Raw genomic sequence first — 16,996 nt, forward strand, 5'->3', positions numbered from 1 at the left:
CTTTGGAATGTCTGTTTTATGAGTTTGAGCTATTTATTTGAACTCAGGTCAATACCCCAATCTTTCTACTATTAAGCTAGTCAACTCAAATTCTTTCGTTTCATAACTACCAATCATCAACATAAACGTCTCAACCACTTCTAGAGTGAACAAACTCTACCTTAAAGAAATCAATACAAAATTTAAATAATCAAGAGCATAAAACAACCCAAACTTTCTAAGTCCTTATCTTTCATAAAATATATATTACCTCTTACAAATCACACAAATAGTTCATAATTCCATTATGCAGCTCAGTAGTACTACCCAGAGATAGAAAACGGAATGGGATACTGGTTTAACTTTAGGCAAAACCAAAATAAACAAAACCCGAAAACAAAAGTGTTAGCACACTGGGGCAAGATCCTAGTAGGAGGTAAATAATGAAACCGGAAACTTCATTTGATTATGAAGAACATAAACAGTGCTCAGAGCGTCCCTGGCAGACCCATAAGCCTAGACAGAGTGCTGCAACTCACCTCCCATGAAGGTTGATTTCTGGTTTCCACCAGACTTAGTGTGTCTCTAAGTGAAGGGCTATTACTATTTTACTTTAAACTGAACTAAAGATTGGGAAGAGAAGAGGAATAGTTCTTTAAAATTTTTTTTCCTTTCCCAATTTAAAAGTATAAAACAACAACTTTAGAAATTTCAAGGAGTACACATTTTGAAAAGTATAAACAGATAAAAATCACCCATAAATCTATAGCTCATAAATCTATATAAACTATAACATTGTTCACATTCAACGTATTTTTTTGCAGCTTTTTCTAGGAATTTTTGTAAAAAGTTAAGATCATACTAAACGTCCAATTTTGTACACTTATTTTCACTCAGTGCTATCTAGTAAGCATTTTTCTATGTCATTAAAACTGAATGAATGAATAAAATTCAATTGTGATGTTAATCAATATACCTAACCAGGCCCTTGTTTTAGATATTTAGTAGTATAATTTTCTCAACTTTTATAAAGAAGAAAGTAACATATAGATCTTCACCTGCATTTTCTTTAGACTTTTCAATTACCAAAGCAATGCAAATATACATTTTATATCTCTCACATTAGTCTTTTCAAATGATCATTTTTCATTAATTCTGTTTTTATTTTTATTTTTATTTTTTTTCCCCTTATTCACTGTCAGGCAGCTTTAATTGTCATACAAAGAAACAAGGCTATTGCTGTTTGAAGAATCTCAAACTCAGATGTTCTAGAGTATAAACTTTTAATGCTGTTAATGCCATCTGTCCCCTAGAACAGATTTGTTGTTGAGTTGTAGGACTCTCCTCCCCTGGCATCACATCGTTCCAGAATCTGGTCTTCATTGCCTTGTGTGTTTCAATAAGCCACACCACCTTAGAAATTAAGGATCTGGGGATGCCTGGGTGGCTCAGCTGGTTGAGCACCTGACTTCGGCTCAGGTCATGATCTCGGGGTCCCGGGATCTGGCCCTGCATTGGGCTCCACACTCAATGGGGAGTCTGCTTGTCTCTCTCCCTCTGCCCCTCCCTCTGTTCTTGCTCTTTCTTTTTCTCAAATAAATAAAATCTAAAAAAATTAAAAAAGGAAATCATGGATCTGATTTTTTCCATAATGAGGAAATGCTATCCCTGTCTTCTCTTTACATAACACTTGAATCTCTTTTTCTAAATCCGAAGAGCAGGACCCAATGTTTTTATTTTTTTTTTTAAGATTTATTTATTTGAGAGAGAGAGAGTGTGTGCGCAAGTGGGGGAAGAGGTGGGATGGAGGTGGAGAGAATCCTCAAGCAGACTCCCTGCAGAGTGGAGTCTGACCTGAGGCTCAATCTCGGGAACCTGAGCCCACGACCTGAGCCGAAACCAAGAGTCGGATGCCCAGCTGACTGAGCCACCTAGCCGCCCCTTATTATTTGGTTCTTAATGTCATTATTTCTTTCAACTTCCTTCAGGATTATTTTGCTTTTTTCTTTCTAACTTCTTTATTTTCTTTTCCTAACTCCTTTAGATAAATATTGAGCTCATTCATTTTCAGCCTTGATTCTTCCCTAATACATGCATGTCAAAGGCTAAAATGCTTTCATTTAGCATCATGTAACTTGATTCCACAAGTTTTGAAATGTGGTATTTTTGTTATATTTCAGTTCAAGGTAGTTTCCATTATAAAACTGTCTTTAATCTGTGGGTTATTCAGAAATGTGTTTTTTGATTTCCAGATATATGGAGATTTCCTGGTTAACACTGAATAACTGAGTTAAAGCTTAATTGAATTTTGAACAGAAAACATGGGCTATGTAAATTCTTTGGAATCTGTGGATGATTGCCTTATGGGTAGTATTTGGTCAATTTTTATAAATTTCCACGCATGCTTGAAAAGAACATGTGTTCTACGGTTATTGGGGGTAATGTTCTCTGGATGTCCATTAAATCAGATTTGTTAATCATGTTCATGTATTTTATATCCTTTTTAAATTAATAGCTCAAAAGTATATTAAAACTTCCCACTGTAATTGTGGAGTTGTAGTAATGTCAATTTTTGGTTTATAGATTTTTAAGGCTATGCTAACAGGTACATACAAATTAAATTAGCAAATTTATCTGACTATTTCTGATGAACTGAACCTCTTATCATTTTCACATGATCCTCTTTATTTTTAGTGTTGCTTCTAACCTTAGTGTATTTAGTCCTCAATGGCTACTCTGTTTTTATTTTGGTTAGTATTGATGTTGTTACCTTTTCTCACTTTTTTACTTTTTATTTTTATTTTTTTAAAGATTTTATTTATTTATTCGACAGAGATAGAGACAGCCAGAGAGAGAGGGAACACAAGCAGGGGGAGTGGGAGAGGAAGAAGCAGGCTCATAGCAGAGGAGCTTGATGTGGGGCTCGATCCCATAACGCCGGGATCACGCCCTGAGCCGAAGGCAGACGCTTAACCGCTGTGCCACCCAGGTGCCCCACTTTTTTACTTTTTAAACTTTATATAACTTATGTTTCAGATGTGTCCCTTGTAAACAACATATAACTGAACTTTATTTTTTTACTCAATCTGACAATCTTTGACTCTTAACCAGAACAATTAGTACCTTTGTATTTTATCATTGATAACATTGATGGTCATAATTACGAGCTCCCTTAGATTCATGCCCTTTACAATGTGATTCCGCAGCTAAGCAGACTACCTCCATGATAGTATCAGTATTTAGACCAGGCCTCAGGAGTCCTTGCATGTTTTCTCTCTCTCTCTTTAAATCCTGCCTCTCCCATGAAAACAAACCCAGGCAGATTTCTAGAGCATGAGAGACCGGGTGGAGCAAAGACAACTTTACCTAAAAACCTAAGACAAACTTTACCAAAGACAACTTGACCAAATACCTAAGGCCGCCCTAGACCAGTTTATAGCTGGCCAACCCCCAAACAAGCGAGAGCCCAGGCTAGATCAGCAGAGCTGCCTACCCAACCCACAAGGGACTGCAGATGCGTGAGGACCCCAGCTGAAGGCACAGCCATCCAGCTGGCCTGCAGACTCAGGAGAAATGACTCTTGTTCTAAGCCACTGACTTTTGGTACGAACGGAATTGCGGATAGAGTCACATTTAGGTTAAATCTGACATTTTCTTTTCTTTCATTTTGACCCACATGTTCTGTGTTTCTTTTCTCTTTCTCTTCTTTTCCATTTCCTCCATTCCTCCTTATTAGTTTAGAAACTGTACACTCTTTACTCTTTGGTTACCATAGAAATTAGAACATGTACTCTTAACTTACTAACATCTAGCCTTAATTACTATAGCTCCTTCCCAGATAATACAAGGATCTAGAACACCGTATCTTTACCTCCTCCTACACTACGCTGTTGTAGTCTATGTTAATTCTATATATTTTAAAACCCATAACACATAATTATTGTTGCTTTATACAGTCAATGCTCATTTAGCTTTATCCCACAAATTTGGTATTTTCCTTGTTCTTTATTTAGCTCTTCTTGCACCTCAGACCTTCTATCTGGGATCACTTTCCTTCTGCTTAATTACAGGCTTTATAATTTCTTTTAGTGCAGTAATACTGGCAGGAAATCTCTTAGCTTTTGTTTTATATTATTTTGTTTTAAAGTGTCTTTATTTTATCTTCATTCTTAAAAGACATTTTTACTGTGTATAGAATTCTAGGTTGTTGGCAATTAATTTCCTTCAGTAATTGAACATATCATTTATTATCCTGTCTTCTGAGTTCCACTGCTGCTGTTGTGACGTCAACTGCTGATGTGCACTCCTTTAAAGATAATCTTCTCCTGGCCATTTTAGAATTTTTCACCTTTATAGTTGGTGCTCTGTGGTTTCGCTGTGAGGTGACTTGGGGTAGATTTCTTTTAATTGAATACATTTGGAATTGGTTGAGCTTGTCTAATGTATAGATTAGGGTATTTCATCAGTTTAAAAATTCCTTGCCATTATCTTTACATATTACCTCTACCCCACTTTCTTTATTATCTTTTTGAAATTCCAATCAAACATATTTTAAACCTTTTAATTCATTCTATCCCCACATTTCTTAACTGCTTTTCCATATGTTCTTTTCTCTTTATGCTTCATCCCAAAAAATTCTCTCTTGGCTATTTCCCAATTTACTGATTCTCTTTTCAACTAGGTCTAATTGGCTGTTAAACCTCTTAAGTTTTAATTGTGTTTGTTGCATTTTTCATTTACAGAACTTCTTTTGGCTTCCTTCCAGACCTGACGGATCACTTTTTAAATTTTCTTGTTATCTCCAGATATTTTCAAATTTGTCTATTATATCATGAAATACGCTATGCATAGTCGTTTTATAATCTTTAAGAAATAATGCCAAAATCCAAAGTATTTGTGGGTCTGTTTCTGTAGCGTATTTTTTTTTCCTGCTAGTTCTTTTATATGGTAGCTTATTTCCTTGTGTGCTTGGTTATTTTTACTTTTTTTCCATTGTGTCCTGGTCGCTGTCCTTAAAAATTACTTATGGAAATTCTTCGAGAGAGGTGGAAAGTAAACCCTCCAGAGAGGAAGTGCATTTGCTTTCCCAGGTATCTAGAGATAGTAACATTTAAACTTTGATATTATTTTAAACTATCCATGCATTATGAATTTAGGCTGCAAATCTATATGAGGACTGGCTTTTGGTTACATTTCTTAGAGACAATTTTACCCCTTTTCTGCTCATACCATGACAACTTTTCTTGGAAAATCCAGGTGAAGAAAGGGAAGTTTATTTCTGACACCATCTTGATGGTGTAGCCATAGGGATTCTAGCTTAATTTTGGGAAGATCTCAATTTATAGTCACCATTTTAGAGGGGGTCCTGGGCTTTGATTTCTAGCCTTCCCTCTTTGCAGCTAACAAAAGCAAAATTTAAGTTTCCCTTAAATGCCTCCAGGTTAAACTCAGTCTACATGCTCACCTTACTTCTCAATGTTCTTCCCATAGATCTTGGCCTAGTAATTATGTTATATCTTATCAGCTCTTCAGTACTTTTATGGAGTTTTCATTTTTATTTTATCCAAATTTTTAGTTGTTTTTAGTGCAAGGAATTGTCAAAACAACCTAACTCACCATTATTGGAGAAGTCCAATGTATTCTCAATAAGAACTTTCAAACTGTACAAACATACATACAGTAAAACTTGAAAACCACTCTTTACTCAACCACCACTCCTAACACCCACATCCTACCAGGTGTTCATCTTTTTAGTTCCCTTTCTATGCCTCCATATTTATACATGTACATTTATTTTGTTGCCTTCAAAAATAACATCGGGTCATAATATAAATGCTCTCTTATACTTTATTTTATTTAATGAACAATCTGTCTCTGGATCATTTCATATCAGAACAGAAAATCTACTTTAATCTTTTTTTTTCCTTTTTCTTCTTTTTCTTATAGATTTATAATAACTGTAATGTACATGGTATCATATAGATACTACATTCATAATTTAGAAGTATCATGATTTATTTGACTTTCCCTATTGTTAGGCATTTAAGTACTTTCCAAAGTTGGGTTACACAAACAATAAAGCAATGACAGCCTGTACATAAGTTTTTTGTGCCCATATATGTGCATTTCAATAGGCTATATTCCTAGTACTGGAACTTCTGGGTTCAAAAATACGATGGGTATTGCTAAACTGCTTCCTTCACAAGTCTGCATCAAGTTATACGTCCGCCCGTACTGTAAAGCATATATTATTCGTTCTTAAATTTTTTAGTCAATCTCACTGGCAAAAATGAAATCTTATTGTTTTAATTTAATTTTTACTTCTCTGATTACAAGTGAGTTGGATCTTTTCTTACAATATTTGGCCTTTTTTTTTTTTTTTGTAAAGTCTTTATATCCTTTGCTTTTACCTTCATGTTGATTGTCTTTTTAATACTAAATTCGTAGGACTTCTTAAATCTGTTAAATGTGTTGCAAATACATTCTCCCTGTCTGCTCATGTCTTTGGACTTTATGATGTCTTTTATCATACAAAAGTATTAGAAAGTATAGTAGGATGCTTTTATAAACTTGAACTGATGAATGTCTTCCTAAGATACAAAAATCATCTTGTTTAGTTTACTGAGAAATCATACTGGGATTGCTGATTGGAAAGTTAATAACCACATAATTTAATTAAAATAAATTGACATTTTTATTAAGCAGAATTCATTAACAATGTACATCTCTCCATTTTTTAGACTTTTTTTTTAACGCCTAATTTCGCTGTTTGCTTCATAGTTAACTTTGTGTCAGGTGGATTTCCTGATATTTTATCATTTTTATTGCCTCTATAAATGGGATAATTTTCTAATACTATTTTCAAGAATTTACTACTTAAGTGAAGAAATGCCAATTATTTTTGTATGCTGATGTAGTGTCTGGTTTCCTTGTTATATATTCTGATAAGTTATAAAAAAGTTTAATAATTGAATTCTTGGATTTTCTTTAGAAAATGGTCTTCATAAAGAGTCAATTCTTGCTTTTACTAGTCAACGATTCTTCTTTCTTATTTCTTTAAAAGTTGCTTTATCTTTTTGAATTTCTTGCCTCCATTTTCTTTTACTTTACTTTGGTATTTTTCTAGCTTCTTGAGTTGAAAGCCTCATTCATTAATTTCTAATCTTTCTTGTTTCCTAACATGTATATAGAAGATCTAGCATTTCCTCCCAGTACAGTTTTAGCAAAATCCCACAGGCTGTGACACAGAGTGTCCTTGTTACCAAATTCATTTATGTTATTTATAACTTTGGTTTTAATTTATTCTTCAACCCAAAAGAGTTAAAGTATTCTTTAAAATCCCTTAAAAAAGGAATATGATAATAATAATGAAAATGAAAAAAGAACAAAAGCCAAAACAGAACAAAACCAAAAAGGTAATTTGAGCAGTTATCTATAAGCATACAGTAAAAGGTAAGCTTCTACATACTTTGGAACCCTAGAGTCCTCAATTCAACTCCTAGAGACAGTCATTTTTAAAAAATCAAATATTTTAAAATTACACAAGGACATCTTTGAAATGTCTGCCCCATATCTCATAAATCACAGCACACTATACAACTGTCCTATAACTTGCATTTTTATTTTCTAAGACATCTTACAGACTGTTTCATATCAGAACCTCTAATTATTTTTTGACTTGCAAGTCATCGGTCTTTATTAGTTGAAATCGAGTGACTTTTCGTATTTTTGCTATTATAAACACTGGCTGCATTATTTGTGCTCACGTAAAAAACACTATCTGAAAAAGATTCCTTTAAGCGAAATTACTAAGTCGAAGGGGACATAAATTTAAAATTTGTTAGGTATTGTTAAGAATTGCCTCAACTTATACCACCGTGTGTAAGAATTCTGTTTCAACATGCTGTATACCACCAAACTTTTAGCCTTTCCCCCACAAGGTTCTCTCATTGTTTTAAAATTTTCATGTCTATGACTTTGATTGAGGTTAAACATCTTTTTTAAGTTTAAAGGCACCTGTATTTTGTTTTCCGGGAAACTGCTTCTCCTGTTTGTGTTTCCAATTTCAACCGCATAAAATTTTGGCTTATTATTTTCTAATTTTATGGTATCATTAGAGAAAGTGATCTGTTTGCATATGCTTTTTGGGAAACATGGAGATTTTCTTTGAGTTTAATATATGTCCAATTTTTGCAAACATTTCATTGGTGTTTAAATAGAATTTGTTTTTGAGGGCGCCTGGGTGGCGCAGTCGTTAAGCATCTGCCTTCGGCTCAGGGCGTGATCCAAATGTTCTGGGATTGAGCCCCACATCAGGCTCCTCAGCTGGGAGCCTGCTTCTTCCTCTCCCACTCCCCCTGCTTGTGTTCCCTCTCTCTCTGTCAAATAAATAAATTAAATCTAAATAGAATTTGGTTTTGAATTGGGAATAAGAGTCTGGGAATAAAATTATAAATCCATTTATTTGATAAACTGCATTAACTGTGTTATTCAAATCCTCCATATTCTTTTTTTGGGGGGGTTTATTTGATATATTGACCTATTAGATTAATATCTATTACAATAATTATGAATTTGTCAATGTATACTTGTACTTGTTAATATATTTAGGAGTTTAGTTACATTAAGTTTCATAATTATCATATTTTTTGGTAGATTGTAGCTTTTGGTGCCACCAATTCTATTACCACTAATATTAATATTCCCAGATTTGTTTGTTGTTGTTGATGGCATTTCCTTGCCAAGTATTTTCATCCCTTTATTTTCAAACTTTATATATTGCTTTCTTCAGGGGTATTTTTCAAATACAACATGTAACTCAATTTTTAACCCTGATAGCCACTATCTATTAATAGGAGAATTCCATTTATTAATATTTATTATAACTAACATGTTTCTTTTTCTTTTTTCCTCCCTCCAGATTTTTCTTTTTAGTGATTTAGAATCTGTACATCTAGCTTTTCTTCTTAATGGTAGTCCTTAAAATTTTAATATACACAGTTAAACATGTATTTTTCCATCAACTTTTGGTACTAATTAGTACCTATTATTACTCCCAAGGGGGAAAAAAACTTAGGCAAATTTAACTTCCTTTCCCTTAAGAATTTCTGGGACTTTTATTTTCAGGGTTACTAAATTTTTTTTGTACTTAATACTAAATATTTTTTGATAACCATAATTTTTTTAGATTTGTATTTTACTTTTTATTATTATTTTAATTTTTAATTCCTTAATGAGCATATTTTAAAAAATTAACATGTAATGTATTATTTGTTTCAGGGGTACAGGTCTGTGATTCATCAGTCTTGCATAACACCCAACGCTCACCACAACACATACCCTCCCCAGTGTCCATTACCCAGCCACCCTCTCCCTCCAACCCCTCCCCTCCCCTCCTGCCACCTTCAGTTTGTTTCCTAAGATCAAGAGTCTCTTACGGTTTGTCTCCCTCTCTGGTTTTGTCTTGTTTCATTTTTTTCCTCTAATTTTTACTTACTTCCACACCATCAGTTTTTGAACTCAATGCTTCCTATTTCTTGCGCTCACTGTTCATTTTGTAGCAGTCCCTCCTTCGGTACTTTTTTTCTTAAGTGATTCTATAGGTTTTTTATGGGATTTAGATTCTACCAATCAGACACACTTGGGTAGGATCTGAAATCAGAACTGAGCCAAGTGGGGAAGCAGAGGTAGCACACAGATGACCATTTTTTGGGGTACAAATTACAAACGTGTAATGGTAAATTCTGCAACCAAGTTCCAGGGACAGGAGTGGGGAACTTCCTGATCCCCCATGTAGGGAAAGCGGTACGATCCTGGAGGTTGCAACTGGGATGACAGTGTCCTGATCAGCCAGCTGCCTGAGCGGGGGTGGCTGCTTCCTTGCTGGGCTGGTTCTGTGGTACCATTCTGGGAGTCATCAGATTGCTTCCCTGCCCCTTCCGATGATTTTATAGACAACGAATTCCTTGTGTATCAGTCGTTTTCTGCTTATTCTAGCCAGAGTGAATTCTCTTATCTGTAACTGAATCATGACTGACAGCATCCTCGACTTTTCTCCTTGCATCCATGCACATTTTCTCAGTGTGTTCTGTCAGGTACACCTCTCCTAAGTATTTATCAAACTATCCTTTCCTCCACTCTCACTGTCCTAGTTGATGCCTTCAAAATCTCCCTCCTGGACTATACCGAGCCTCTTGATTAGTCTCCAGTCCTTCCATCTCTGTCTGCTCAAATGGCAGCCTTTCTAGAATATACATCTAATCACATGATTGTTGTGCTTAATTACAAAGCACAAGTATTCAGTTTTGTTTTGAATGGATTGCAAAGCTCTTCAAAATCAGACCATAATCTTTCTAGCTTCATTTCCTGTCACTATTCACAATTATCCTATGCTCCAATTATACAAGCTTGTTACAATTCCTTGCACCTTTGCAGATCTCTTTCCCCTATATCCTCTACCTGAAAAACTCCTTCTCACTCCTGAGGAGATAGACAAAATGTTGCCTCTTCTGTGAAGCTTTCCCTTAGGTTCTTCCAGAGTGCATCTGGTCCCCACACCCCACAGCCCTCTCTGAAATCGGAGGCGTCTACATCTTAAGTGCTTACATATATCTTTTAAATTATTAGTTTATAAGCCACACAAGAGCAAGAATTTTGTCTTATATTTTTATACCCCAACACTTTGAAGAGCGCCAGCCACAGACAAATTTAGGATCCATGTTTGTGGGACGCACAAGGCCAGTTAAGAGGTGCGTGAAATTTATCCCTTTTTCCTAGTGCAACAGAAATTCTATAAAAATGATAGAAATTAGAGATTACCTGGCATCACCCAGAATTGAAATCAGACGGTACTGGGGTAACTCGGAAGATGCGACATGTGCTAGGATTCCAAAGAGCCTTTCAGCCATTATCATATCATTCTGCGTCACCTGAAGAGATGCAACGGAGAGGGGTCAAAATGACAGTCTCTAGCTTGATATAATTAACACAATTCCAAAGAAATTTCTAACGTATTTTCTTTAGTCCAGGGAAGTACCTTCTCCTGGGCTGTAAGAGGAGAGTTCTCATTGACATCCTTTTCTTCCCTAACTTAACTGAAATGAAGATGTACCAATGTGGCTCATGGTGACGGAGGATGACCGCGGTGGGGAGTTAGCTCTAACTCAAAGCAATGTTCCCTGAGAATTATACTTGAGGCAACTTAAATTCTTAATGAATTTTTTCCAGAAAGCCTGTAATTTCTTGGAGTATATTGATTTAGGGGGAAAATTCTCAATAACATTGAGAATAACATTGTCCCTTTCTGAGAGATGGAACATTAGATAAGCAAGGATACTCCTGTTCATTCTAAAATTATGTCTACCTTTCTCTCCACAAGGAACAACTGTCACAGGTATTCTCTGTGAGGGCTTATTCCTATGTTAACCAAGAAGGTACTAAAAGCTGAAAGTGGGACTTGGATTACTATCTGGGCATATTTTCTTTAATATAAGAAACGGTTGCTTGCATTTTAAATACTGTTCGTTTGTCTATATAATCAGTGGTTCCCAACCGGGGCCATTTTGGCCCCTAGGGAACATCTGACAATGTCTGAAGACATTTTTGGTCATCACAACTGGCATGGGGGTGCTACTAGAGCCTAGTGGGTTGAGGCCAGGGATGCGGCTAAACATCCGTCATTGCACAGGACGGCCCCCACAACGAAGGATGACCTGGCCCAAGGTGTCAACAGAGCTGAGGTTGAGAAACCCTGGTAGAGTTAAATTTTGGAACTTAAAAAAATTCATTAATACTAGCTGTAATACACTTCACAGGCATTTTCCAAAAAAATAAACCCATAGTTCACTAGCATCTTATACACAGGACTCAGGGCGGCCTCACACTTGCCCTAAGACCTTCAGAGTTAGGAGGCTGCTGTTCCCTCAATTCTTTCCTTTAGCCGACAACTAAGTTATTTGGTCTAACATAGTCACCTAGTGGCCAGTGCAGGCCACTACTCCATCTTTTCTTCTCGACGCTCACAATTCAAATTTAATTCTACCTCAAGTGGTATTATTCTCTCTCATATACAAAGAAAAGTAGGTATATAGTGTAACATAACTACATATTGTCAAGGTTGAGATAAGCAGCTTTATTTTAGGCTGTTAATAAAGGGTCAAATATCCTGGATATTGACATTTTAGGAACTTTATCTCAGAATAAGTTATATTGGTTCTTTCTAATTCTTCTCTATTTTATGTAATTATACTGTACCATTCCTTCCCATTTCAAGGTTCTACCATAATTAGCACATCTCTAGTAGTGATCCATGTCTGGGTAAATATCCTACTTAGGTTAATGGGGTCAACAGTTTGGCCATTAATGAAGGAGAAAACTCACCCAGAGCCAAAATAACTATTCTACTTCCAGTCCAGGGTAGCTTTGGAAAATTGTGGGACTAATTATTAGGTCTGATCAATGACTCACAACCTTTCTGGGAAGTATCAAGAGAACGCACAAGAGTACAGAAGACTGAACCAAATCTCTTGGGAACTAGCTGGAGAAATTAGTAGTCTGAAGGTTCCAGATTTGTCCTGCATCTTCAACAGACAGCTGATACTGTGGTCACGAGCCTACCGTGGTTGATGCAAATTTCACTTGGCTGTTGTACACTGACGCAGAGAGCTCCAGTGTCTCAACGCTCTGCTAGATTTTCAGAGCACTTGCAGTGCATCAGCTGCAGGGAAATACAGTGGCTATTACCACCATGCTGGCAAACTTGATTACAGCGCGTTTTACAATAAGGAGGTCTTCTGAATTTTAAGAGATAATAGTAATAATACTAACAGCATATTAGAGATCTTCTTTCTTTGGAGGATTATTTAAATTCAGTGCAGGAATTCCACAGGAGAGGAAGATGCATAGTTTCTCTTTTCTTCCAAAAGAGCATTTAGAGAACATGGTCTTTGGACAGCAGGAAGATTACCCTTGTGACAGGCTTAGCAAACTGAATCCGAAAAATAACCTTTCACTAATAATATTCCAGGGTGAGTTACACAGTGCAGGTAATCCACTGGCAGCTGTTACAAACTATTAACAAAGCAGTCCAGACATTTATAAGTGCTTGTTTTATTACCTTTTCTTCTCATTTTTATTTTCTCTTCTTTTACCTTTCTTCCTTATTTCTCTTTCTCATCTTTTCTTTTTTAAATTATTCTTCTTTCCCTGCATACATTCTCTTTTTTTTCTCACTTTATTCCTGCCTTCCTCTACCATGACCCTTATCAGCTGACCTTTGGGTACTACTTCCCCATCCTTCTTATGTGTCCAGCAGTCTGCAAAACACTTGGAAGAATACAAAGATCACAGTACCTACATAAGTGTTCTTTTTTTCCTCAACTGTCATCCTATCAACCTTTTACTTCTCTGAATGTTTACAAAGAACAGTAAAAGTATTTGCTATTCACCATTATTTCATTGCTATTTTTAAAGTCTGTCTAGTGCTTTAGAGATTTTTGATGGACTTTTAGCTTTTTAACATTGTAAATGTCAAGATTTGGGAAAAACCCACAATATTTCTCAAAAGTTCTACCATGGTTCCTGAAATTCTTAACCATTTTTATGACTATTTCCCCTAAAAAGGAATATTTTAATTCTACAGTTGACTTAAGTTTAAGCTTACCTCCGTCCCGTTTATTTTCTGCATACTAAAATGGCTCAGCCTAAACAGTACATAGTATTTCCAGAGTGTAAAATTGACAACTGGATTTCCTTGAGGATCAACTGTCAACTGGTCGACACGGCGGAGTTGCGCTAGTGCATTAAATTGCTGCAGCATTACAAGATTTGTTTCCTTGAATTTCAGGTGCTGCAGTAATAAAGCACAAAAAAGAGCTGAACATTGAATTTAAGCATCTTAAAATACTCACATTAAAGCTTCACTGATCATTCCCCAAGAAGTCTGTAAACTTTAGGCCTAACTAATATGTTTTCAATCACCTTAAATCAACTGAATCTACTAAACTTACATAATTTTAGTCCATCTGATACATCATGGATGGAATCCATTAATCCACCCAGAATTGAATTCGAAGTGATTTCCCATCTGCAAAAGATATCCCCCATTTATGAGCAAACTAAGATCCTTAAAATTAAATAAATATACAATAATTCAGACTTTTAGGCATTACAATAATTTCATATGCTTTAAACTGAAATTAAATCTACAAAGGAAAGATGAGAAATAAAACTTCCAAAGCTTTATAAATACAGGGCTCACAATGGTTCTGAGAAGAACTAATTAGTCATTACCACCTGTATCTTGCCAATTGCTATTCAGGCTAGTTAAACTCGCCATGGGAAAAGAAAATCACTGAAACTGAAATGCTAATGTAAGTGTTCTTTCTGTGAAATTGGATGCTCTTTTCTGAACATATTGTCTCCATTTCTATCTTCTTTAGGGAGGATGATGTAGCAAAAAGAGAAAGAACTATAAGAGGGCAGGTGAAGGAAATCACTCGGCTAACAGAGAAAAACACAACAATAATAAAAACTCAAGGGAGAACTCACAGTTTCTGCAAATACATACTAATAAGTAATATAATGGTACCACAAACAGCAAATTGGAAAAACTGGAAAAAGCTAATTTCTCAACCTTATTTTTAAAAAATTTTAATTCCTGTATAGTTAACATACAGTATTATATTAGTTTCAGGTGTACTACTCAGTGATTCAACAATTCTATACATTACTCAGTGCTCATCACAGTAAGGGGACTCTTAATCCCCTTCGCCTATTTCACTCACCAACTCCCCCGCCACCTCCCCTCTGGTAACCATCAGTGTGTTCTCTATAGTTAAGAGTCTGTTTTTTGATTTGCCCCTTTTTTCCTTTATATATATCACATATATCCATATATATATATATATATATACACACACACACACAGTGGAATATTATTCAGCCATAAAAAGAATGAAATCTTGCCATCTCTCTCTCTCTCTCTCTCTTTCACACACACACACACACACACACACACACACACACACACACACATATCCATTCATCTGTGGACTCACATCTTCTTTATCCATTCATCTGTGGATGGACACTTGGGCTGCTTCCATAGTATGGCTATTATAAATAATGCTGCAATAAATATAGGAGTGCATATATCTTTTCAAATTAGTCTTTTCATATTCTTTGAGTAAATACCTAGTAGTGCAATTACTAGATCGTAGAGTGGTTTTATTTTTAATTTTTGGAGAAATCTCCATACTTCCTCCCACAGTGGCCGCAACAGTTTGCATTCCCACCAACAGCATGCAAGGGTTCATTCCTTTTTTCCCACATCCTAGCCAACACCTTTGTTTCTTGTCTTTTTAATTTTAGCCACTCTGACACGTGTGAGGTGATATCTCATTGTGTTTTTGATTTGTATTTCCCTGATGATGAGTGATGTTGAACATCTTTTCATATGCCTGTGGGCTATCTGTTTGCCTTTGGAGAAATGTCTGTTCGTGTCTTCTGCCCATTTTTAATTAGATTATTTGTGCATCTGGGGTTGAGTTGTATACATTCCTTATACATTTTGGACACTGACCCTTTACTGGATGTCATTTGCAAATATCTTCTCCCATTCAGTAGGTGCCTTTTAGTTTCAATGAATGTTTCCTTTTTTTGTGCAGAAGCTTTTTATTTTTATGCATTCCCAATAATTTTTACTTTTGTTTGCCTTGCCTCAGAAGACCTATCTAGAAAGAAGTTGCTTCAGCCAATGTGAATTAAGTTACTGCCTTTTTTCTCTTCCAGGATTTTTATGGTTTCAGGTCTCACATTTACGTCCTTAATCCATTTTGGGTTTATTTTTGTTTATGGTGTAAGAAAGTGGTCCAGTTTCATTCTTTTGCATGTAACTGTCTAGTTTTCCCAACAACATTTGTTGAAAAGACTGTCTTTTTCTCATTGCATATTCTTGCCTCCTTTGTCGAAGATTAATTAACTATATAATCATGGGTTTATTTCTATGCTCTCTACTCTGTTCCATTGATTTATGTGTGTATTTTTGTGCCAATACCACACAGTTTTGATTACTACAACTTTGTAGTCTATCTTGAAATCTGGGATTGTGATACCTCCAGTTTTGTTCTTCTTTTTCAAGAGTGCTTTAGCTATTTGGGTTTTTTTATGGTTTCATGCGAATTTTAGGATTGTTTATTCTAGCTCTGTGAAAAATGCTGGTGGTATTTTGATAGGGATTGCATTAAATCTGTAGATTGCTTTGGGGAGTATGGACATTTTAACTTTTCTTCCAATCCATGAGCACGGAATGCCTTTCTTTGTGTCATCTTCAATTTCTTTCATGAAAGAAAGAAAATTTATAGTTTTCAGAGTCTAAGTATTTCACCTCCTTGGTTAAATTTATTCCTAGATATTCTATTATTTTTGATGCCATTGTAAATAGGATTGTTTTCTTAATTTCTCCACTATATCATTATTAGTGTATAGAAATGCAATGGATTTCTGTATATTGCTTTTGTATCCTGCAACGTTACTGAATTCATTTATCAGTTCTAGTAGTTTTTGGTGGAGTCTGTTGTTAGGTTTTCTATGTATAGTATCATGTCATCTGCAAACAGTTTAAGTTTTACTTCTTCCTTACCAATCTGGATGCCTTTTATTTATTTTCCTGTCTAACTGTGGTGGCTAGGACTTCCAGGACTCGTGAATAAAAGTGGTGAGAGTGGACATCCTGGTCTTGTTTCTGATCTTAGGGGAAAAGCTCTCAGTTTTTCACCATTGAGTATGATGTGAGTTATAGGTTTTCATAGATGGCCTTTATTATGTTGAGGTATGTTCCCTCTAAAACTACTTTGTTGAGGGTTTTTATCATGAGTGGATGTTGCACTTTGTCAAATGCTTTATCTCTATCTATTGAAATGATCATGTGATTTCTAACCTCTCTCTTGTTGAGGTGATGAATCATGTTGATTGATCTGTGAATACTAAATCACCCCTGCAATCCTGGAATTAAATCCCA

General features: G+C 35.5%; 1 protein-coding gene across 5 annotated transcripts in view; it reads right to left on the bottom strand.

Annotated features, from left to right (window-relative positions):
* Nucleotides 1–16,996, bottom strand: part of LRRC49 (leucine rich repeat containing 49) — a 150,789-nt gene that overhangs the window by 10,648 nt on the left and 123,145 nt on the right. For all 5 annotated transcript variants that reach the window (XM_040643037.1, XM_040643038.1, XM_008708526.2 and 2 more), the window contains 2 exons: nt 13,640–13,825; nt 10,798–10,907 (listed from right to left, as the gene is read on the bottom strand). In XM_040643037.1, coding sequence (XP_040498971.1) covers nt 10,798–10,907; nt 13,640–13,825 — 296 coding nt within the window. The remainder of the gene's footprint in view (nt 1–10,797; nt 10,908–13,639; nt 13,826–16,996) is intronic.

This window comes from Ursus maritimus, unplaced genomic scaffold (genome assembly GCF_017311325.1).
Source record: "Ursus maritimus isolate PB19 unplaced genomic scaffold, ASM1731132v1 scaffold_27, whole genome shotgun sequence".
NCBI lineage: Eukaryota > Metazoa > Chordata > Mammalia > Carnivora > Ursidae > Ursus > Ursus maritimus.